The sequence below is a fragment of the Tiliqua scincoides genome, chromosome 1, assembly GCF_035046505.1.
Source record: "Tiliqua scincoides isolate rTilSci1 chromosome 1, rTilSci1.hap2, whole genome shotgun sequence".
Taxonomy (NCBI): Eukaryota; Metazoa; Chordata; class Lepidosauria; order Squamata; family Scincidae; genus Tiliqua; species Tiliqua scincoides.
In genome coordinates this window covers 140,333,367-140,356,529 of record NC_089821.1, presented here as the reverse complement: position 1 = coordinate 140,356,529, position 23,163 = coordinate 140,333,367, and the positions used below count along the sequence as shown (strand labels likewise).

Genomic DNA, 23,163 nt, shown 5'->3' with positions numbered 1-23,163 from the left:
TTTGTTTGTATACCAAATACACACACCACAAATAAAACGGAAGGTGCAAATGGCTAATAAATTAGCTTAATATTGCTCCTACTTCTCAGAAGGAAAAGACTGGGGTGTTACTTTACAAGCCACCCTTTCCAGACTCTTACCTTTGCATTGACAATGATCTCCATATCAATAGCATTAGCCTCCTGCAACCGTTTAATTGCAGATAGGGAAATCCACAGGTTGTTTGTGTTGAATATTTTGAATTTTGAAACCGATTTGAATTCATCAACGTGAGCTTTTGGCACCTGAGCTATTTCTACCAGCCTCAGTTTGTTTTCATATTGTGTGAGTGTGCCACCCTAGAAAAATAGTGCAACTCTAAGTGAAAAGCAATAATGCACAAGCAAACTTCTTATAAATAACTCCAGTCATGCTGACACTGTTGTCCCACTGAAAACAATGCAACTTAAGTTTCCTTGAAATCAATGGTATTAACTCATTAGCAGCTTAAGTCATGACCCACTGAAACTGGCTTAAAGTTCATATCTAATATGGCAGAACTTAATTGCAATATTGTCACTAGTTTTTGTCACCAGTTGTCACTGGTTCAAGGCATTGGTGCTATGATGTAAAAAAAATCTGTGACTTCAAATACAATACAATGGGCAGACACCTTGATTGTTTTGAATTTACACATCACCTTGGGCTAGGTCCCAGAGAAAAGCAATTCTAAAAACAAATGAAAATGGAGAACTCAAACTTTACATACAAACAAATGGGATATGGAATACTTTTCTGAAAGTATTTTTCAGGTGGATTCATTCCCTGCCCAAATTACCATAGATGCTTGCCTACAGGGTAAGAAATTTCTGCCAATAAATCAAGCTTAAATCTTCACCTTGCCTTACCTCTGAGGTCACTCAGGGGTTCAGGGCTTTCCAAGCACCGGAGACACGCGCCTATAAGTCGACCCACAGATAAGTTGAGGACAGGTTTTGAGTCAACAATCATGGAGTTTTCTATGACCCTCGGATAAGTTGGGGTTAAACTTAGGGGGGGTGTCTAACTATAGTTTTGTCTAATTTTACTCGAGGCCAGATCCTGAAAAATAACCCACCACTAATTGTTACCTAAGAACTGTAGTCTCTAATTTATTAAAAACATAGTAAAAGATCATAAGAAATTTTTATTCTTTTTTAAATTCTGGTCTTCACCACCTTTTTGTAAACACTATCAGTTTAAGTGCACTGTAAACTACATACCAGTAAAACAGTGGTTCCCAACCTGGTATTCATGTACTCCCAGGGACACTCAACAGGACCTTTGGGGTACTTGAAAAAGAACGGAATAATGGTAGAAAAGGGCAGGTCATGCTCTAGAATGCCTTGCAAGACAGGAATGCCTTGCAAGGACCAGCAAGGCAGGAAGGGAGGTAGCTAGTTGGCTGTGAAAGCCCCACCAATAGCTAGTTTTTGGTCATCAATTCATGTATGAACCAGTGATTGAAAACCAGCATAGTAAAAAAGCTGAAACAATATGAAAAGTGATCAATCATGCATAATTTCTCAAAATTTTGCACCAGAAATTCTGGTGCAAAACAGTGCAAAGGCACAGTCTTCTGTTCTTCAAACAGATGAAAAGAGAAAATATGTGATAATACATGAAGTCTAGGCTTTCATATGGAGGAGATGAGGGCTTGTCTTACTAATTACAAACATTTTGCTAATAGGAAGGGTACAATTTATTGAAATGGGCTGCCAAGGGATAGGCAAGTGAAAAAGTTTGGGAACCACTGCAGGAGATCCATGAATCAAATCCACCTTTAAAGGTGGACACGAGGAGAGCCAGGAATCAAATCCACCTTTAAGGTGTCTGGTGTGTTAAGCTAGAAGCTCTACATACAGCATATAACACATAACTGGGAGTGTGCAATTCAATTCACAGCAGAGAGATGAGATATTTGCAACCCTTTTTACTCAGAAGTAGACCCACTGCTTTCCATGGGTGTTATTCTGAAGTAATGGTGCACTGAACTGTGGCCTGGGAAGGAGGGTCCCCATCCTGGTGTTTCCAAAAACAGACCTGCTTTGCAAGCATTTGCCAAGCAGAACCAGAACCAGCTGCAGCAGAAGGAAGGAGAAGAAAAGGTTAACTTTGGCTGGAATTTCCCAGTTGCTGTAGAAAGGATCTCTGCCCTGCCTGCCTGGTGCCTGCCTGCCTGCCAAACGAGTTGAGAAACAAAACTGTTCAGAGTTGAAAGGCTTTGCCCTCTGATTGACACGGAGATAAGGCAAAGTGAGAATTCGAGCTTGATTACTTGGCAAAAATTTATGTACTATATGTGAGTATCTACGGTAAGTCTCAGCACCAGAGAAACAATGCAGAGATTAAATATCCAATTAATTGTTAATCTCTAATTAATTGGTTGTTAATAACCAGGTTACTACCTGGTTGCCAGGTTAATCTCCTTGGCAAACACCAGCCAAAGTTAATCTTTTATTCTCCTTCTGAGAAAAGGGCTAAAGGTTTCCATTGAAATCAAGCAAGCCCTGTTCCCTTTTGCAAATGCTGTTGCAGCCTTGTTTCATTTTGCTTGTATTTTGCAGAGGTCATCAGGATGTAATCCTTGTTTCCATTTGAAACAAGGTTCCAGGCTACAATTCAGTACACCATTACTTAAGAATAACACCCTTGGAAAGCAATGGGTCTACTTCTGAGTAAATAGGGTTGCCACTATGTGCAGCTGCAATTGCTCACAGTCATTCCTTGTTGCATGTCTCTGCTGTGAATTGAATTGCACACTCCGGTTGTGTGTTATAAACTATATAATAACACACCAGGCACCTTAAAGAAGATTTGATTATGGTTTTCCTACAGTGGTTATCAACCTTTTTTCACTTGCACATCCCTTGGCAGCCCATTTCCATAAATTATACCCTTCATATTAGCAAAACGTTCGTAATTAATATGAATAATATAAGCCATCATCTCATCTTTATGAAAACCCATACTTCATCACAGTATTTTCTCTTTCTATCTGTTTGAAGAACTGAAGACTCTGCCTTTGCACTGTTTTCCACCAGAAGTGTCCTGAGAAATTCTTGGTGATTGATCACTTTCCATATTCTGTTTCAGCTTTTTGACTGTGCTGGTTTTCAATCACTGATTCATACATGAATTGATGACCAAAAACTAGGTGGGGCTTTCACAGCCAACTAGCTACCTTCTTTCCTGCCTTGCTGGCCCTGCAAGGCATTCTGGAACACTACCAGCCTTTTCTGCCATTATCCAATTCTTTTTCAAGTATCCCTAAAGATCCTGTTGAGTGCCCCTGGGGATACATGTAACCCAGGTTATGAACCATTGTTACGTGAAAATCCCCTTTTTTTCCTTCCAAGTTGTGATTTTATATATATGTCATGGACTAAGATGCAGGCCTAGAACTTCTCTTTCAGGCCACAAAAGGAGTCAAATCGTAAGCTCACTCATTTCTCATGTTGTTGGCCACCTCCAGTCTGAAAGACTCATTCTCTGGAGAGACACTGGAAATGTCTTTATTGTTTAAGTCAATCACGGAATATGCAAACACATTAGAGGAGGAGGACTTTGGCAGCAAAGTCTATTGTTAACTAAATCACAGCCATTAAGCCACCTCCAGACTCAAATCCAGTAGTAACAGGAAGTAAGCTACTCTCCCTCCCCCCCGAGTCAAGCTTTGCTGATAACTGAGTTCTGGACCCTTCCACCTTTTCTTTACATACTCCAAGTGTTACTGAGCATGCCCACAGCTCTGGGATACTTCCGGTCAGTTTGGATCAACTTCCAGGTCAAAGACAACGCTTATAAGAGAGAACTCAGAGCACATGCGGTCTCTCTCTCTCTCTGATTGCTCTCCTGCGAGTGGTCCTGCGGGACTCTTCCTCCAACTGCCCCCCCGACAGGTAAATATATCATGTGTCTAAACTTCCCCCCCCTTCTTCCCTACCTATCCCTCCCTTCTCCCCCATCTTTAGTCAGCAACTGGGTTTAGCAGATTAAGGAACCCCTAAAATACCTCCCTACACCCTATCCATTTCTGATTCCTTTTTGGATGCACCCAAATACATAGCACATGCATCCACCACGAGTTAGGTACACCAGACAAGTATATACTTATCGATTCTCCATGTGTATTATGTTACCTTTGTGTGTTTTTGCAATAAAAATATAATCCTTTGATTGAAAGTTACCTTCCTCCCAGTCTCCTCATTAAGCTAAACAAGGGATTTCTTTGCTCTACGCTGTCTTGTATCCAGCCTATGGTCCCAAAAGTTTCCAGAAGGCTAATATAAATAATTCCCCTAAACAAAGCAGCCTTTTTGGTAACATTATTATTGGTGGAGAAAGCTGGGCAGGCATGTGTTGGTGATGCCAGTGTGACAGAGCTAACACAGGATCAGACAGTAGTTCTGCAAAGATCCTTTTGGAGTTGCTAGGAAAAACTTTGCTGAATGTTAAAGGAAAAAGCATAGGGAGTAGGAACATAGACTTGAGAAACGCTAGACTCACAGATTTGTGATTTTTGGAGTTGGGTGGACTACCTGAATGCAGACCAGGAAAATTTTACACCCGTGGCTCTGGTTACAGTCTGCAAGAAGCAGACCCTCCAGTACTCTCTTTTTGCTCTTAATCGTGCTAAAAGGAGTCAGCTGTTTGCTCCTTATGAGTCAGCAAGCCTCAATAAAAATTCCTTCCCAGTGTGCTTTTAACTGAAGCAATTAGCAAGCACAATATATGAGAGGGAAAAACAAAACCATGAAAATGAATGGAGCAGAAGCTAAAGAAACCCAGAACTTGTACACAAGTTCAGGAGTTAATTGTCTAGAGAAATGGTTAGCAAAAAAAGGACAGAGTCCATGGAAATTCGGCTGCTTCGAAAGCAATGATATTTGTGGAAAAATGGTTGATCTTTGTGAAGAATTCAAAAAGAAATACAGACCAAGAGGGGCTAAGAAGGATGCAGTTTTTGCTCATGCTTTGTGGAATGGTATTTTGACCTTCCAGAAAAGCATAGAAATAAAAGATGCCCAGATAGCAGAATTTAAAAGAGATCAAGAGGTTCAAGTTAGAGAAGATAGCAGAGAAAGAGGCTAGGATAACTGATCTGAACAGGCAGTTACAACATTACACAAATGAACTTGCCATTTACACCCTAGAAAGGAAAAAGTCAATAGAAGAATATGATCAGGTTCTTAAATATGAACAAGAAAATAGAAAACTAAAGGAGGATCTTGAACAAACCAGAAATTTAATATTAAAACTCATGACCCAGGCCCAACAAAACAAACAGTCTGTAAGCCACGTGAGTTGCCAGAAGGAAATACAGCAATTAAAAGAGGCTCTAAACTCACATAGAGCCGCAATAGCAGCAGTCTATGGGAATGGAGCCGAAGAAATCCTTGGATCAGAGCAAACTTTGCCCTCTGATGCAGTGCCTGCGTCTCCATTTAAACCTCAATAGGAAGGAGAGACACAGTGCCCAGTTAATCCCGTTACCACAAGGGAAATAGTGGCTAATAATACCGTTACCACGGAACTAGTATATGCTCCATGGAAACCTTCAGAACTAGAAGCTGTTGCCAGAGAACTAGGCACTTTATCAAGAAGCAACTGCCTTGACTGGATGTTCAAAGTTCACAGGCGCTATCCCCATTTAACTGGTGTAGACCTCACTCCCATAGCACAAAAATGTGCACAGGGTCAATGTCCACAGTTACTGGAATGGGGTTTGCAACACATGAACAAGAGGAGATTCAAGAGGAACCAATCCAGGCAGTAGCCTTCTCTAATTATAACCCTCACTCCCCATATGAAAACGATAGTCAAAATTGGGAGAGAAATGGGAACCAGGATTTCAATCCATTTTGCAGTCAGAATCAGGGCATAGAAATAGACAACTCTCCTGAAGAAAAGGAAATAGAGGGATATAAAGCTTACCTCAGGGAAATACTATCAGAGAGTGAAGTCCCTGAAGAGCTTTGGGACAGAGCTACTCTGCAAGAGGTAATAGAATTAGCATCAGAATACAAGCCCAAAACTCCTGAGCCTGTAGCAATGAGCTATAACAATGAGCCTGTAGCAGCAATTCAACAGGTAGAGCCATCTGCCTCAGAACCAGTTTTCCCCATGATGTTCTTCAGTGCTTGCACCTCCAAGCCCTCTCCTAGCAAAAATCAAGTTTTTTTTTACTATTAATGGGAAAAAGATACATGGACACATAGATTCTGGAGCCAGACTGACCTCAATTCATAGAAACTTAGTGAAAGAATGTCAGATTTTACCTGGAGAAACATATAAGGTAAAGCCTTATGAAAGTCCAGAGATTTTTGTACCTAAAGCAAAGGTGCATTTAGAATTTAAAGGATGGAAAGGTACACGTGTTGTGGCTGTACATTCAGACACACCTACATCATTTCTTTTAGGACAAGATTTTTCTGATGTTTTGAACAAGCAGAAGTATAATAGGAAAGCTCCAGTAGGCAGAAGTCCATATGGACACATGGCTGCTAAAGCAGGAAGAGAGCAGTCTTCAGTCATCTCTTCCATCAGCCAAGAAGAAATAACTTTCAAACCTAGAATTAGGGGAAAAGGAACCATAGGGAGTGGAAGATTTCCACCCCAAAGAAGACATTATCGTTGGAGAAAGGATTGAACCATCTGTGTGTAAAATGCATTTTAAAACCTATTATTTTTTTTTCTTCTTCTTTGATGCTAAAAGTTTATATTATAGTGGCCGTTGGAACTCCCTGCCACTGTGCCAGCAATAAAAGTTTTACTAATAGCTTTGTTTCCTTGAAACTTTCTAGATCTTATGTAAGCAATGCAAGAAGCCAATGCATTGTTCCTAATGAAAAGAAAAGCAGGAGGAACCCTCCTAAACTTGGTGCCTCAGAGCATGCACAGAGTGCAAATTAGTAGCAATCTTTTGTGTTTTTAATTTTTTTTTGTTTCAGCAACTTAATGCAAGAAGCAAACAAAGCAAAACCTCTACTGCCTAACTTAGCAAAGGCTATCTTTTGTTTTAACTTTTTTTAAAAGGAACAAGGACATGTCCTCCAAAGGACAAATGTCCTCCAAAGGACAAAATTTACTTAAATCTCAAATTCCTTCACAGGAGCTAAGCAATGAGCCTATATGCTAATGAAGTGATTTCCTTTTATAGTACAAGTATTCTCAGGACAATTTATTTCGTTTATTTACAAATAACACCTGACTTTGCCTGTTGTATGTCACCCACAACAGACACTTTAACTGATGGACAATGCGAGACTCAGAATGTTTATCAGCCCTTCTGATTCTCAGTCAAGTCCAGTTTATAGAGAAATTGGCTATCCAATCCAATGAAATTGGTACGAAGCACAAACTGGGTGATAATAAATTTCAAAATCAGTTTTTTTTCTCTCTTCTCTCTATCTCTTCACAATCTCTATACACCTTATGCATGTAACCTGTATTCATGTAAATGTAATCCCAACAAGTCTACCTCATGTATTCTGTTCCAAAGAAGGCAACCTGAGATGCTGTGAGCAGAAGTTTTTGCATCAAGAAACATTTCTCCATGAACTCTATAGCTAAAACCAACAGATCTCCAAGCAAGACAGAGTTATGGTTTTTCTTAAAGTTTTTTTTAAATGTGTTTAACTCTTGGTACCCTCAGAAATCATGAATGCTCAGCATTATCTGGTGTACTTGATGTTTAGTAGCTAGGCGGGGAAAGAAAGAAAAAGACACCTCAAGCATCCATCTGTGGACACAAGTTGAACAACCTCGCATCCCTGGAAACTCTGGCGTGGACGGCAAGACAAGCAGGATCTGTTTTCTGTTGGACTGTACCTCTCTTGCAAGCAGCATGGCTGTCAGAACAATCTGACTTTTCACTTGGCCTGTGGACTAGCAACAAGGCCACTAGGTGACTGCATGCCATGGCGATCGCTCCAGATGAATAGGTCCAAGGTATGCAACGGGATCCACAACCTTCTTGAGTTCCAGCTGTGCCAGACGACACCCCTTTGAGGAAGACCACAACTTCGCCACCCTGATGCTGGTGACAAGCTGCTCTGTACCACCCCATACACAAGGCACCATACTAATGAGCTGTGTTGTAAGCATGCATGATTTCTCAGTACAAGAGATTTTATTATTGATGTTCACAAGATATTTTTATTATTGATGTTGTTGTTGTTGTTTTTTTGCAATAATCTTGTCTCCATGTGTTTTACTTAGTTTGATTTGGTGTGGGGCCATGAGACCACTCACGTGATCTCGGCCCCAAGGCGGGGAATCCTGTTACGTGAAAATCCCCTTTTTTCCCTTCCAAGTTGTGATTTTATATATATGTCATGGACTAAGATGCAGGCCTAGAACTTCTCTTTCAGGCCACAAAAGGAGTCAAATCGTAAGCTCACTCATTTCTCATGTTGTTGGCCACCTCCAGTCTGAAAGACTCATTCTCTGGAGAGACACTGGAAATGTCTTTATTGTTTAAGTCAATCACGGAATATGCACACACATTAAAGGAGGAGGACTTTGGCAGCAAAGTCTATTGTTAACTAAATCAGCACCATTAAGCCACCTCCAGACTCAAATCCAGTAGCAACAGGAAGCAAGCTACTCCCCCTCCCCCAGAGTCAAGCTTTGCTGATAACTGAGTTCTGGACCCTTCCACCTTTTCTTTACATACTCCAAGTGTTACTGAGCATGCCCACAGCTCTGGGATACTTCCGGTCAGTTTGGATCGACTTCCAGGTCAAAGACAACGCTTATAAGAGAGAACTCAGAGCACATGCGGTCTCTCTCTCTCTCTGATTGCTCTCCTGCGAATGGTCCTGCGGGACTCTTCCTCCAACTGCCCCCCCCCGACAGGTAAATATATCGTGCGTCTAAACTTCCCCCCCTTCTTCCCTACCTATCCCTCCCTTCTCCCCCATCATTAGTCAGCAACTGGGTTTAGCAGATTAAGGAACCCCTAAAATACCTCCCTACACCCTATCCATTTCTGATTCCTTTTTGGATGCACCCAAATACATAGCACATGCATCCACCACGAGTTAGGTACACCAGACAAGTATATACTTATCGATTCTCCATGTGTATTATGTTACCTTTGTGTGTTTTTGCAATAAAAATATAATCCTTTGATTGAAAGTTACCTTCCTCCCAGTCTCCTCATTAAGCTAAACAAGGGATTTCTTTGCTCTACGCTGTCTTGTATCCAGCCTATGGTCCCAAAAGTTTCCAGAAGGCTAATATAAATAATTCCCCTAAACAAAGCAGCCTTTTTGGTAACACCATTGTTCTACTGGTATGTTTACAGTGCACTTACTCTGATAGTGTTTACAAAAAGGTGGTGAACAGAATTTTAAAAGTTAGTTAATAAAAATGTATCTTTTACTATATTTTTAATAAATTAGAGACTGTATAGTTCTTAGGAAACAATTACTGGTAGGTTATTTTTCAGGATCTGGCCTTGGGTGAAATCAGACAAAACTATAGTCAGACGCCACCTAAGTTTAACTGTCCCTCCCCCTGATGTATCCAAGGGTCTCAGAACATTCCATGATTTTTGGGTCAAAATCTGCCCTCAACTTATCAGTGAGATTGACCTATATGTGGGTGTCTATGGTGCCGATGGCTTTTGTAGTTCACAGTTCACAGGACTCCCATGGAACCAGATCTCTGAACAGGGAGCAGGAAGTACAGTTAACTTCCCCACAGGAAGCAGGAAGTACAGTTAACAGTGAAGTCCCCACAGCTATTGTGGGGACAAGCCAGATAACAATAGATACATATGGTTCTGAAGCAAACCAGAATGTCAGAACCACCATTGTATTGTCACGCCAATCATAGAAGACAGAAAGTAGCAGTTTGACAGTGAATATAAAACAGAGCGTAGTCTTCTCTCCAAAGAGAATACTATTTGCTTCCCTAATACCAAGCACATTGCAGATCTTGGGATTTGATTCAACAGAACACAGAATTGGGTTTTGAATGGATCCACATATTTGCATGGATCTGTCTAGTGCGACTGAAGAATGTGTAACTGATTAACTTGCCAAGATAAAATACGTTTTACTTAAAAAGACCATTTGTTCAAATAAACATTTGTATTTACCTTAACGTCTGCTCTAGTTTTATTTGTGACCTCCATAACAAATTCACACCGCTTTCCATTTGGCGAATTTGTGAGGTGGTTAAGAATGTAGAGATCCACAGTGGCACCAAGGTTATCTATGTTGGACACAAAAATATACTCCTTCCCTTGACTGATGAAAGTATCCAGCAATCCAGAATTAAAGAAACTTGCATAGATGTCTCCATGACCTGGGGGATACCAAGCCTCTGTATTCTCTCCTGAGTAAGACACGTCTTTTGCTATTGGTAGTAGAGACTCTTTATTAATTCGTGGGTATCTGCAAAAGAATGCATCTTTTAAGACACTCTGACACACGTTTGAAATGTGGAATTTGTGTGCATATGCACATTCTTGTACACCAATAGAAAAGTGATATATAAAACTTCAAAACATCTGCATGTCTTGGTCTGTGCATAGGTTAATGAACTCTTTACTCAAAGGAAGTGTCTATTTTTTAAAATGTTTGATGTCCTTTCTTTCCAAAAAGGCAATTTAAAAAGCATGCATTGGGGAGGACTGTTTAAAAATATCTCTGCACAGACATACAGCTAATCAACCACAACACCGCAGATATGCGGGTAGGATAGGAAGAAGAAAGAGGAACTCAAATGTTTGTTCAAAACTTCTGTTCAAACAAAGATTAAGCAACAGGACTGGTTGGCTATACTGTACAGTACATGCCTTCCCCCTTAAGCTTGCCTCATTTACACTGCAAATCACATTCCCTAATAAAAAATTGCTTACAACTCTTCAGCAAACAAAAGACCTATCTGCATTCCCTAAATGTCAAGGGCAGTATTGTTTTGAACTCTATATCTCAATTACATATTTATTTAGCTTGGCTGTTTCTATTCAGTCTCTTGTTTTTTTTCCAGATTTGAATGAACAAGGACCCATACTGTTACACATATAAATCTAGGCTATTTTAGTATTTACATTTTAAGACAGAATGGTTCCTTCAATGTCATGTAGCTTTTATTACTCAAGCAAAGTTTTGTCCAATACCTGCTTTGATTGAAAGTGTAGATTTTTACACGACTGTGGCTATATTTTTGTAAGATTTTCTTCGTGTCTTCATCAGTGTTGAATGAATTCATCAGAACCAGAGGAACATCTGTATTGTAGCTTTTATTTAGATGCTGAAAGAGACAGATTTTGGATAAGCACTACTCTTTTTAAATGGTGAATGTATAAAAAAATCAAAATCATCAGTATCATCAACTCAAAGACCATCAGAGAATGTATCTTTTGACATAATGAATGTCAGTCAGTAGAACAAAATAATGGATATCTCAATTTTAGAAAGACGTAGGAAATTAAAACCACTTACTTTTAATTTCCCTCACAAAACAAATGCTGGAGAATCACCACGTAAAGCAACCAGATAGACATTCAATTGCAATGATTTAGGGCCCAATCTTATCCTACTTTCCAGCCCTGAAGCAGCCACATTGCAAGCCCAAAGCAAAGGAACAAATGTTCCAGGAAGAATGCTTTTTTCTTCAGAATGGAATTTACAAATTCCAAAACATAACCAATACACCAAAAAGCAATACACCAACCAATAACCAATTTACAAATTTCATCCAAACTATGATATCTTGAATAGGTCATAGAGCTTAACAGCTCTTATATAAACCTATTTTTTTTTTTTTGGCCCCTAACCACTTTTTGGAAGGACCAAACTGAAATTTCACTATTATGTGTTTTGTTTTTTGTTTTTTAAAAGGTGGAAAACAAGTTAATCTTCAAGTTACTGAGCCTGCTGCAAGTAAAAGTCCACTGTTCAATTGAGCCCTAGGGGTCTTGAAAAAGAAATTTTTGAAAAGTAGATATCAGGAGAGGGTTAGAACCCTTCTGTAGTTTTATCAAACGAATTATCATGCAGTTCAACAGCTACTGTAGTATTCAATTTGAAGGTAGTCTTGAAAACACAAGTATGCAGAGATATTATATGTAAGGATTAGGCAATTCAGAACCCTATGCAATGCCTACTAAACTAGACACAATTCATTGAGACCCTGAATCCTGAGCAGTTGGTGAGTGTCACAAACGTGCCGTAAAGCACGTTGGCAGCCTCAATGCCACCCCAAGCGCTGGAAGTAGCTCAATGCCAGCCGGCACTGGGCTACTGCTGGTGGATCACCAGGGCTCCACCACTCGGCGGTCACATGGACCATGGAGCAATGGAGAAGTGGGTGGGGATACAGGAGGACGCATTCTGGTGCAGGGGGAGGTGGGGAGAGGGCGGGGAGGAGGAGTGCCAGGGGGAGGAAGCAGGGCAGGAGGGAAGTGGACCCAGCACCGAGGCTCTTGATTCTGCGCAAGCCAAAGGGATGCTGCAGAATCAAGTAGCCCCATTGTGGGGCTATTTCTTTTACCCAGGGAGCCACCAGCAGCTGCCCTGTTGCACACAGGATGCTGCAGCAACTGTTTTGGTACCACAGCAATCCCGGTGCAACCAGCAGCTCAGGAGTGGGCTATGTGCCAGTCTGCTGTGGAAGTATATTCACTCTAGACGTTTTCCCCGGATACAACAGCTGCACACAGACATCATAACAACGCAGCATCCAAATCAATATTAGGCCAAGTCGCTCTATGGGACTGTCAGCAAAACTATCTAGTCCATGAGAAAAATCAAAGTTACTACAGATAGTCAAGTCTGAGAATTGCTTCTCAACTACAAGTTATTCACACATGTAAAAAAGTGATGTTTTGTAATGTGACAATTGTGCAAAGCATCTTTTTAGTCCAAAATGAGCAAAAACAGAGATACTTTGCACTATCCTCATAATAAAACATGCAGACACTAAATTTCTATCTATGATGCTGGCTATTAGATTGTAGCAAGTTTTCAAAACACTTGTACATCCAGATCAGGTTGGATTTATACATGGCTGGCAAGAGGCTGATAATTTAAGAACTGTAGTAGACCACTTTGGAATCTAAAAAGACCCATCAGTCTGCTATTATTTTACTGGATGCTGAGAAGGTCTTTGATATGGTACATTTGAAAGTTATGTTATCTAGCCTTACAAAATTTGGAATACATCGGGAATTTTTGCAATTGATTCAGATTTTAATACTCTGGGCCTACATCACAAATAATAACAAATGGCTGTTTGTCCTCCATAATACATTTGGGTAAAGGAACGAGACAGAGCTGTCCACTTTCTCCTGTAATTTTTGATCTTGGTTTCAAGCCTTTAGCTTGTGCAATTAGGCAAAATTCTATGATTCAGTAAGTCCAAAGTAATAACTAATGAACTTAAATTATGTATGCCAATTGCATATTGTTATTTATTTCAGACCCCTTTGTGTCTATATCTGAACTACTGAAACTCATAACGTTTTCTGTAATATTTCTGGTTATACTAAACTGGAGTAAATCTGAAGTACTGCCTCATGGGGACAGTATTTTGCAAGACATTTAATTCATGAAAATTTAGGTGGTGTCCTGATCCTATTAGATATTTGGGAATTCTCATCCCTAGAGATATCAAGCAGATAATTAAATTGAATCTTGATAAGTTGATACATGATATCTCATTTGATCTCAATGAATGGGCGTCCCTAAACTTGTACCATGGGGAAAAGTGAATACACTACAAATTAATATGAAAATGATTGTGCATATTATATATGTATTATGCGCAATCTTTTCTTATATACCACAAAGTTAAATTAATAAGTTTTACACTTTGAAATTTTTATTTCAAAAATTCTGCAACACTAAGGATATCTTTAAAACAGATACAATTGATATACAAAGAGGAAGAGTTTGGACATCCTAATCTTAGTTTGTACCATTGTATGTACCTGTTAACTTTTAATAATAGGTGGGCAAAATGAGATGTCATGGGTTAGGATAGAAATGTCTGTGTTAGCCCCATTGTGTAAATGGATAGCGTTGGATTCTACACATGTTAATCATTGACAAATGCCCATGGTACTAAACTCGGAAAGGCATATTTGGAATATGATGGCACAGAAATTTGAATTTGATACCTATTCACACTCTAACATTATGGATGAACCCAATTTTAAAGATCAATAGGGAAACCTTTTTATAGAAGGCCTGGTCCTACAGGGCAGTTTTCACATTAGGTCAACTTATTGATCAGGACCAGGAATTTTTCTCATTTGAGAGACTTACTGAGTAGGATAATCTTCCAAAGACCGCAGGTTGGCAATACCTACAATTGTGACACTTATTAGTGTCTAAATTCAGTCCCTTGGCATTATCTGCTTCACAAACTCCTCTACTTCTTGACATACATGCAGCGCAATCCTATCTTGCATTGGAACAGGCAAGCCAGGAGGGTTTCTGCTGTATCTAGCACAAGACAGGGCTGCAAAGTGGTTCAGCTGAAGGTAAGGGGACAAAGGTAACTTTTCCCTTACCCCCAGGTAAGCCAATGCAGCCCCTATAGGTCTCCTTGGACTTGCGTCACCTCCTGAGATGGCACAGGTGGCACAAGTCCAAGGAGACCAGAGCGGCTTGAAGCTGCTCCGCACTGCTCAGGTATGGGGGCTAGGATCTGGCATAACAGACGGATCCCAGTCCCATCTCCCGCTCCCTGCTACAGCAACCTCTGATAAGAATGCAATCCTAAATTATTTACCTGGTATCTGGAGATTAGCACCCAGTCAACATAAATGGACTCTCTATGCCCTCACAATGACAAAAAAACTTATACTATTTAACTGGAAGGAAAGGTGCCCACCAACATACGACCAATGGATGGTTGATATTTTGCGTTTATCAATATTTGAACAAATGGTATATTGGCATCAGGTGCACATGGACACATCTGAGAATATCTGGAGGCCATTCCTTGATATAATAACATAAGCCATATGAAGTGTGTTAATATACAGATTAATTTTGATCACACATATATTTGTCTTTTTCCCCCCGCATCTTTTCTTTTTTAATATGCAACTTATATCCATGCAATGCTCCTTCTGTTAGTTTTTTTATTTACATAGATCAAACATAAAGCATTAAAAAATAAAATACATATTGTACATGTAACAGCTTATGCTGTACATGTGTAAGCATCTCTCAGTATGAAACTGTAGTGTTAGAATAAGCCAAAAACCGACCTCCTGAAAGAATGAATTACCAAATCTGAGAAAATTGTGACATCTGCACTGCTTTAGTCTTTAATAGCTACTGCTCACTGCCCTGCTGTAAACAAACGTATGTCTTTAGAAGACACCTGGGAAGTACTCCATTCAAACCCTGCAGCCACTATTTTAATCTTTTCTTCACCAGGTCCATTTACTAAATAAGTCAGAAAAAATTATTTGTAAAGCCGCCATACAAATAAACAGGAAAAAACAAAACAAACAAACAAAACAGGAAAAAAATGATTTCATAAGTCATCATTAAACACTTTAACTAGCATTTAAAGTGTTAGAATTCTAAGTACAGTTATAAATACTTTTCGTAACTTATCTTTTAGCATACGATTTCAACAAGGCTGAAATGGGCCCAAAATGTTTTTTTCTTCACTTTTGCATCATATTAATATATCAATTTTATGTAAAATGATAGTTTGCATCCTTTTTAATAGTTATAATATGGGAAGTTGTATCCTAACCACTTTATCAGCACCTGAATTTCTTTAAAATCCTCTTTGGAAGTATAATCATAGCTTGCTAATAATAAGCAAAAGTAACCGGTCTTGACTAGGGGTCCATTAGTCTATTCACCACTCTGAAAACTGGTTCTCTTTCTAGAGATCATGAGTCTTCCCATAATGGTTTCCCTAAAACATGATGAGCTACTGCAATGACTATGTTAGAGCACTCAAAGAATTTCACAGACGTCTAACTTACTCGCCTACTTGGAACCCTTCAAATCTCTCATCTCCGACCCGGTTATCTGGCAGTGGTGGTAGCAGCAAACAGGAAAGAAGAAAATTCTCTCCCCTTTTTTCCTCAATCCCACTCTCCATCACCAGAGCAAGAACTGCCATGTTCAGTGATAGGAAGGGGAGCGGTTTGGAGAAAAAGAGCAGCTTTGGGTGCTGTTTGGGTAAAGTAAGGACCAGACCTGTGTCTCTAACTGGGGATGAGACAGCATAGAAAAATCTTGAATGGCTTTGTTTCAAGCAAAACTAGACCCTGATGTAGGGAGGGAGGAAGAAAGGCAAAGTACAAATTAATCTTAACTTGAATCTAGGGAAGCTTGTTCATCACTGATTATCATATCAATGTCACCTGAAGCATGAATGATAGTGAGTTCTCCTTCATGAAGATGTCCAGCCAGTGCATTCAGAAGTCTTTTGTACTACTCTTATAAGTATTTTACTCATTTTTAATTTCTTAAGTTTTAATTGCATGCCAGGTGAAAATAAATTATCTCACTCCATCATTAGATTTCACACACATCACATCCTTGACAGAGTCCACTTTCACAACCAAAGATGATGCTTGCACAAGAAGAAACATGTTGTCAGTGTTAAGTTTCCAAGCAATAAACACACTGGCAGCTTTGTGTTTTGTTTCATTTAGTTTTTGAGTTTGGAATGTCATGTCATAGATTCAGGTTGGCAGGAAGCACATACCAGAAACATTCACACTCTTTAAACAAAAGTTCTTAACTACTGGAACAGGACAGATAAAGCTATATGTACTCACCACCTTGTATTTGTTTAATTGTTTATACAGCTTGGAGTAATCTCTGAAATGCTTAATAACTCCAGTCTTAGATTTTAGTATTTGTTTCCAGTGCTGACAATGCTCCTTAATAGAGAACTGCCGTCAAAAGTATTTCGCAACGCTCCTTCAAGTTGCATCATTTCATTCCACCAGGCATTTCCTTGTATTGCCTACTAGTTTCAAATGAGCTTACTAGTTTCACTGTCTTCATTATATTTTCCGTTTGAAACATTAATTTTAGAATAAACCATACATGACAGTTCACATAATCGTTGCTACATCTGTCATAAAACTATCACCAAGCCACTTGCTGTTTTCAAACATATCAGTTCTTGTTCTATTCATATAATAGGATATATTATATATAATATAAAGGTCATGACCTGATCAAATGACAGCACATCTCAATTTCTTTCTGATCATCATACGCAGGTAACAAAATTATTTACCGACGTCAGACTGTTTCCTTAAGCTTGCTTGTTTGTTAAAGATATAATCTGCATGATTCAGGCTAACTGCTGTGACCACAGGCAGCCAAAAAAAAAGACATCTGTGATACTGCATGTAAGTGCAGCTCGCATAGTCATAAGATGCTTACCATGTTCATTCAGTGAAGTCAGAGTTTTGGTGCAAGTTTCACTAAACTTGTTTTTCTATCAAAACTAATAATTTGCTGTTTTGAATATTTTGAAGAGGGAGGTATCCTTAATTAAAAAGAAAAAGCTATTCTGTACAACTTCTATGACTGACAGAAAAGAAGGCCAAGTTTAAGAAAAGAGTGTTTAAGTTTGAGAAATTTCTAAGTAGAATAATTTGTTGATAAAGGCATGTTTCCTCAGATAAGGAAACATCCACTTCTAATATTTTGTGTTAGTAACTGAAAATGATTTTTCCATCATTTTCCAAAAAGCAAAGTGAGCTAGTACTGAAGAGATTCTTAATCAGGCTAGGAGACAAGCAATCTGAGTAATCAGGATTTCATTTCAGACACCCTGGCCATATGCTTCTTCCTCGCTCCCAACAGGAAGTGAGGTAGTAAATCCAGAACACAAGGAGACAAAAGAGCACACAAATGCAGAGGTACTCTCTGATGGCCAAACTACAGTTTGGCTATGATGCCTAACCCAGAACTACTGTTCCAAGATCATACTTAAGCGATCTGTCCATAAAATACATTGTTTAGCTTCATATTTTCAGTCCAGAGAGATGTAAAATATCATCTGCAGATTAGGAAAAATCTCCCATCACAGATATATCAGCTGGCCACTGAGTGGATTATTCATCACAAAGACTAATTTTATTTCAACCTTATGCTAATTTAACAGAGAATAGCTATATGTTTTAAGCAAAATACTGTTGTTCCAGGAAAATGGAAAAGCATTTCCTTTAACATAAGGGAAGGATATTTAATTGATGTAACATTTAGAGAAGCATAAATCTCTAATTTTGTGTTCTATTAACCAACATATTTTCCTTCCATAATGCATATAAACATTAGCAATGCATTTCAGAAAATGTTAGCATGACATTTTGTATATCTTAGAGAGACAAAACAGGATTACAAATTACTGTATAACCGTATTTAGTTCCATGTTCTTCAGTTCAAATACTTTGTTGTATCTATACAAGTACACCTGAAGAAAAGTGCAGTTTAATACTTGTGCACTTTGGATTTGAGTATAATAAATATGCTATTTCTTGCACCATAAGATGCAGCATCTTCAGATTTGCATCTCTTTGTGAGTGTTCAGTTTCTTTTTTCATTTTGATGAACAAGGAAGTGCAAAAACCATTTCAAATTCCTAAAACCTTATCAGAACTGAATTGGCTTCTCTGAAAATTCCTCAGATATATCACCTGAAAAGGACACCCACCCACCCCCATTTTGCTTCAGGTGAAGTTTTTAGTGACTCTTCTAAGCAGAAAGCGTAGTCACACATCAGTGACAGGCCTTTGACAATGTCTTTCAAGATGAACAGAAGAATTTGGCCCACATGGCACTATTTTTTCTGCTGGCTTCAGCTTCAGTGAACAGTAGAGCTATACAAATGAAGTGCTTTTCCATTTTAATATTGCACATTTATCTGGATAATTCACACACTCTATAAAGATTCGTTAACTGAGATAACACCAAAGGGAGTTACCTCAATCTGCTGAACCGTCAGATCCAGAAAGGTGTTCTCATTCCTCACACCAATAAGGCTTTTGGGGCCTTTGCATCCCATACTGGTGCCCAAACCGCCATTGAGTTTCACTACCACAAGCTTGTTTAAGGCCGAAGCAATGTTATCAGGCAGTCCTCTCGCTTTTATCTTCTCATAGGGCTGAATCTGAAAGGAAGGCAATAGCTTAAAAATTTACTCATATTTTTCCACAAATGGCTGAAGCGTCTTAAAGTTACTTCCCACTTTGACAGAAGACTAAAATTATGGGAAAAAATGTGCTTTGAGCTTTTCCTATAAAATACAGTATTTTATGTTTTATTTTTTGTAAGCTGCTTTAAATGGCCATTTGGGAGATAAAGCAGGATATAAATTTAGAAATAAATAATTTAAAGAAATGACTAGAAAATTTTTTTACAAGAACATGTAAGCTATAGTTCCAGTTGAGTACAGCAACAATACATTGCTTAATTCCCATTTCTTGGGAGCATATTAAGGTAACAATTTCTAGAGTGGAGGTATCAGATGCTTGACTAACTGCAAACATTAAATTCAATGTTACTGCATGCCATGACTCAGGCAGGAAGTAACTTACTAGGACTTTTTCCATAAACTGAGTTTATCGTTGTGATCTAACTTGTTACTGGGCCATAAAACAGGGAAAATTTTCCCAAGGAGGAGCACCACAGTGCTACGCATTTCCTTCCACTATTACCTTCTATCAGTAGTTAGCCAGGAACAAAAATGCTTACTGAAAGAGCTTGAATAAAACAAAGTCAGCATTTAAAAAGTTTTAAACTGGGAACTGCTAGTTGAAATGTATCTTAAAACAGATGTCAATGTTCTTACATAAGAAGTGAGTTTAAAACCTTACATTTGGGATCCTGCAAATTGGAGGACACTGCTATAAACTGGCGCTGGAACAGGCAGGCCAACTGGCCTATGACATATTCAGCATAGGTCAGGAGGTGGAAGGAGCGCAATTACAGAATAAGGGGATATAACCTTACCCTGAGTAATGTCCCAGTCACTGCAATGAAACTACTCAGATCTGCTTGGGGGGTGGGGGTTAGGATCCAGCCTAAGAGCCAAAACATCCCCAAAACGCCTCTCCCCACCCTCCGCAACTCTCCCCCACACCGGCTGCCCTCAGCTGGTGCAAACTCACTGTCAAGCTTCTGAGCACTGCAAAGGAAGTTGCACAGGGCTCAAGTTTGAGCTGTGTGCCTGTGCAATTTAGAGGGAACACTGACAGACCTCAACAATGAGACTGGGTCTGGGTGCTGCCCCCAAAATACCCTCCCCCCACGCTGGCCACCTTCCGACAGCATGAACTCACCTGGTCTGGGTGACATGGAGGTTGGCTGTGGCCTCTGCAGGCCAGCACACATCTTCGAGTTGGCCCTGCCAACTCTTCCAGAGGCACAAGGGACTTGTGCCGACCAAAGAGAGTGTTGGGACTGACAGCCCAATCCTATGCTGCCTGGAGCATGAGGCTGCTACAGAGCCAAAAATGGCTGCCGCAGCATCCTAAGAACTAATGCCAGTGGCACCTCGGGAGAAGGGGACTTTTGTCACCTGATAAGGTGAGCAGCCCTGCAATACGGCTACTCATTTCTATGGCAACCCTTGGGTCGCCGTAGAATCAAGAGCCTCCAAGTTGGGTGGCAGATCCAACAGCGAAGCTCAAGATCTGGTGGAGTAGAGCTCCACCGGTCCTGCCTCCTTCCCGCCCTGCTCTCTCCCCTGGCATGCCTCCTCCCTAACTTCTCTCTGCCTCCCCCCATCCTAGAACGCCTCCTCCTCCCCCACCTCCACCTACCCCACTGCCACCCAGCGGTCTGCACGACCACTGAGCGATGGAACATCGGTGATCCACCAGTGCTAGCCCAGCTAGCACCAGTGCTCCTGGTGCTAGGGACTCACAAACATGCTTTACTGCACGTTTGCAAAAGTGCATGCCATCACCATCACCAATGACATCACCATCAAGCTTCCGAGCACCGCAGAGGAAGGTGCACAGGGCTCTAATTTGAGCTAAGTGCAATTTAGAGCAGACACTGACTGACAGACCCCAACAATGAGATTACATGCAATGCATTCAATTGCTTGCAATTATTTAAAGTCACTTTTTAAAAGAACAAAACCTAGTTTCTTCCAAGGAGCTGCCCTGTATACAAGAAATTTAAAAGTGTGTGCACACATACATGCATGTACAGGTATTCATTCATGCAAACTAGTTCAAGTCCAGTTGTGACCATTTGTGTACGCTGAAGCAATCACAAAGCAGTTGCTGACTTGTGTGATCTAACCCTAATTTGCATATATGACCTCACTGCTGCTTATTGCATATGCAGGTTATAATCATTTTCTATCTGTGGGAAGCATTTCTCAAACTATAGAATACTACACTCTGAGTGCTCAAACTTGTGATGTCTCTTCTCTAAAAGTACTACTTTAATCTGTTGACTGCGCACAAAAATGGAAAACAGATGCATATTTTTAAAAACATTGTTTATGCTCATAAGATTTACTTATGCTCGCTTTATTAGTTCTTCATTTAAAGGTGGCGATACTACAATTCTAAGCTACAGCACTTAGCTTAGGACAAAAGTTCTTTTTCCTGTGACATGGGAATGAGAGGCTCTGCTAGATTTTTAACACTGATAAGCTACCAGCATGCCCAGATGTAATTAAAGTATCACACATGGCTCTCCAATTGCTAAATTAATGTGTAATAAAATCAAACACAACTAAGATGCTCCTAAACTTGAAACCAGTTATATGATTAAAGCAAGACTGTAGCGAAGAATTCCTGCTCTACAGTAGCAGTTTACTGTATATCAGAACTGAGATAGGTGATTTTATGTCCACCTAACAAAGTGCAGACAATGAAAATTGCTAGAGATTCCCATGCTAACCTTCAAACTCTGCTAACACAGTTTTCACATGTAAGCTAAATAATACTTGAGCAATCTGATGTTAGAAAGGCACAAACCATGTAGAACATTTATAAATAGATGGCATCAAAACTTTAAGCAAGGATAGTTCTTTAAAGCTTTGTCCTAGTACATATTCAAATACTGTTGACAATATTTCAAAGAAATCTTATTTTTTTGAGGGTTATTTATTCCCATTAGGTTTCAACTTACAGAATCTTCGGGAGGTCTCTGGATCTTCCCCCAATCCACAGAGGGTCCCTTTTCTTGTAGGAATCTGTGAAATAGTTTTTTAAACCCTTCCAAGTCTTTTTTAGTATGCTGAAAAAGAAAGGTAAGGGTAGATTTTTTTAAAAAGTACAAGGGTACAAATTACAAGTAACTTCTGCATAAGCCCCACTGAAAATGAAATCTTCTACAATTCCCATTAACTTCAACAACCCCTTGTGAAAAAGCAGCCTATATGTTTAACCAACAAGAGGACACATGATGGAATTCCTTACATGCGCTCCAACTATAGCTCAACATCATCCTGTTTCAGAAGAGGCAACCTGAACTGCACATAATATTCCAAATGTGGTGGACTCTCAGATTTGCATGACATCATACTTGCCATGTTAATTTCAACTCCTAACATTGATGTTACTTTTTCACTTGACATTTTCATTGACATTATTAGGGTAGTTCCAGCCAGGGTACTTACAGTTCTTCAGTGTATATGCACAGTTAGGAATTTTTTCCTAGAGTACACCACTTTTGCACTTGTACAGAATCTCAGTTGCCATTTAATTACTCATCTAGTTAATTATTACAGATACTTGTAGAGCTTCAAGGAATTTTCCACCACCCTCAATACAGGCCACTGGAAAACCCCAATCCTTCAGGCATTATTAAATAATGGGAAAGTTACAAAACAGTAATTATTCGGTAGAGTACTTGACTGTGTGTTGGGAATGCTGGGAAACTGAGCTAGGCAATTTCACATTGGAAATAAAGAACAGATACCTGTGTAGCACTTGTAAATGCCAGAGTGTACTATTTATGTGATTGATCCTTGTGGCATAAAAGCACACCTTCTCTCTCTGCCCACCTGGTATACCTATCCCATCTCTAACACCCATCCATGCATCCATACACATGCATAATGCTGAATACAGAGCATGGGTGTGTAATAAATCCCCTGGGCTTCCCAGTTAATTTCAGCGCTTCTCAGATTATTCCCTCCAAAAATTGGAATGTG

General features: G+C 39.6%; 1 protein-coding gene across 2 annotated transcripts in view; it reads right to left on the bottom strand.

The window, feature by feature from the left end:
• UGP2 (UDP-glucose pyrophosphorylase 2) overlaps positions 1-23,163 on the bottom strand; it is a 41,884-nt gene that overhangs the window by 4,610 nt on the left and 14,111 nt on the right. For both annotated transcript variants that reach the window (XM_066639104.1, XM_066639055.1), the window contains exons 3-7: positions 22,137-22,244; positions 18,967-19,152; positions 11,156-11,289; positions 10,130-10,427; positions 141-338 (exon numbers count right to left, since the gene is read on the bottom strand). In XM_066639104.1, coding sequence (XP_066495201.1) covers positions 141-338; positions 10,130-10,427; positions 11,156-11,289; positions 18,967-19,152; positions 22,137-22,244 — 924 coding nt within the window. The remainder of the gene's footprint in view (positions 1-140; positions 339-10,129; positions 10,428-11,155; positions 11,290-18,966; positions 19,153-22,136; positions 22,245-23,163) is intronic.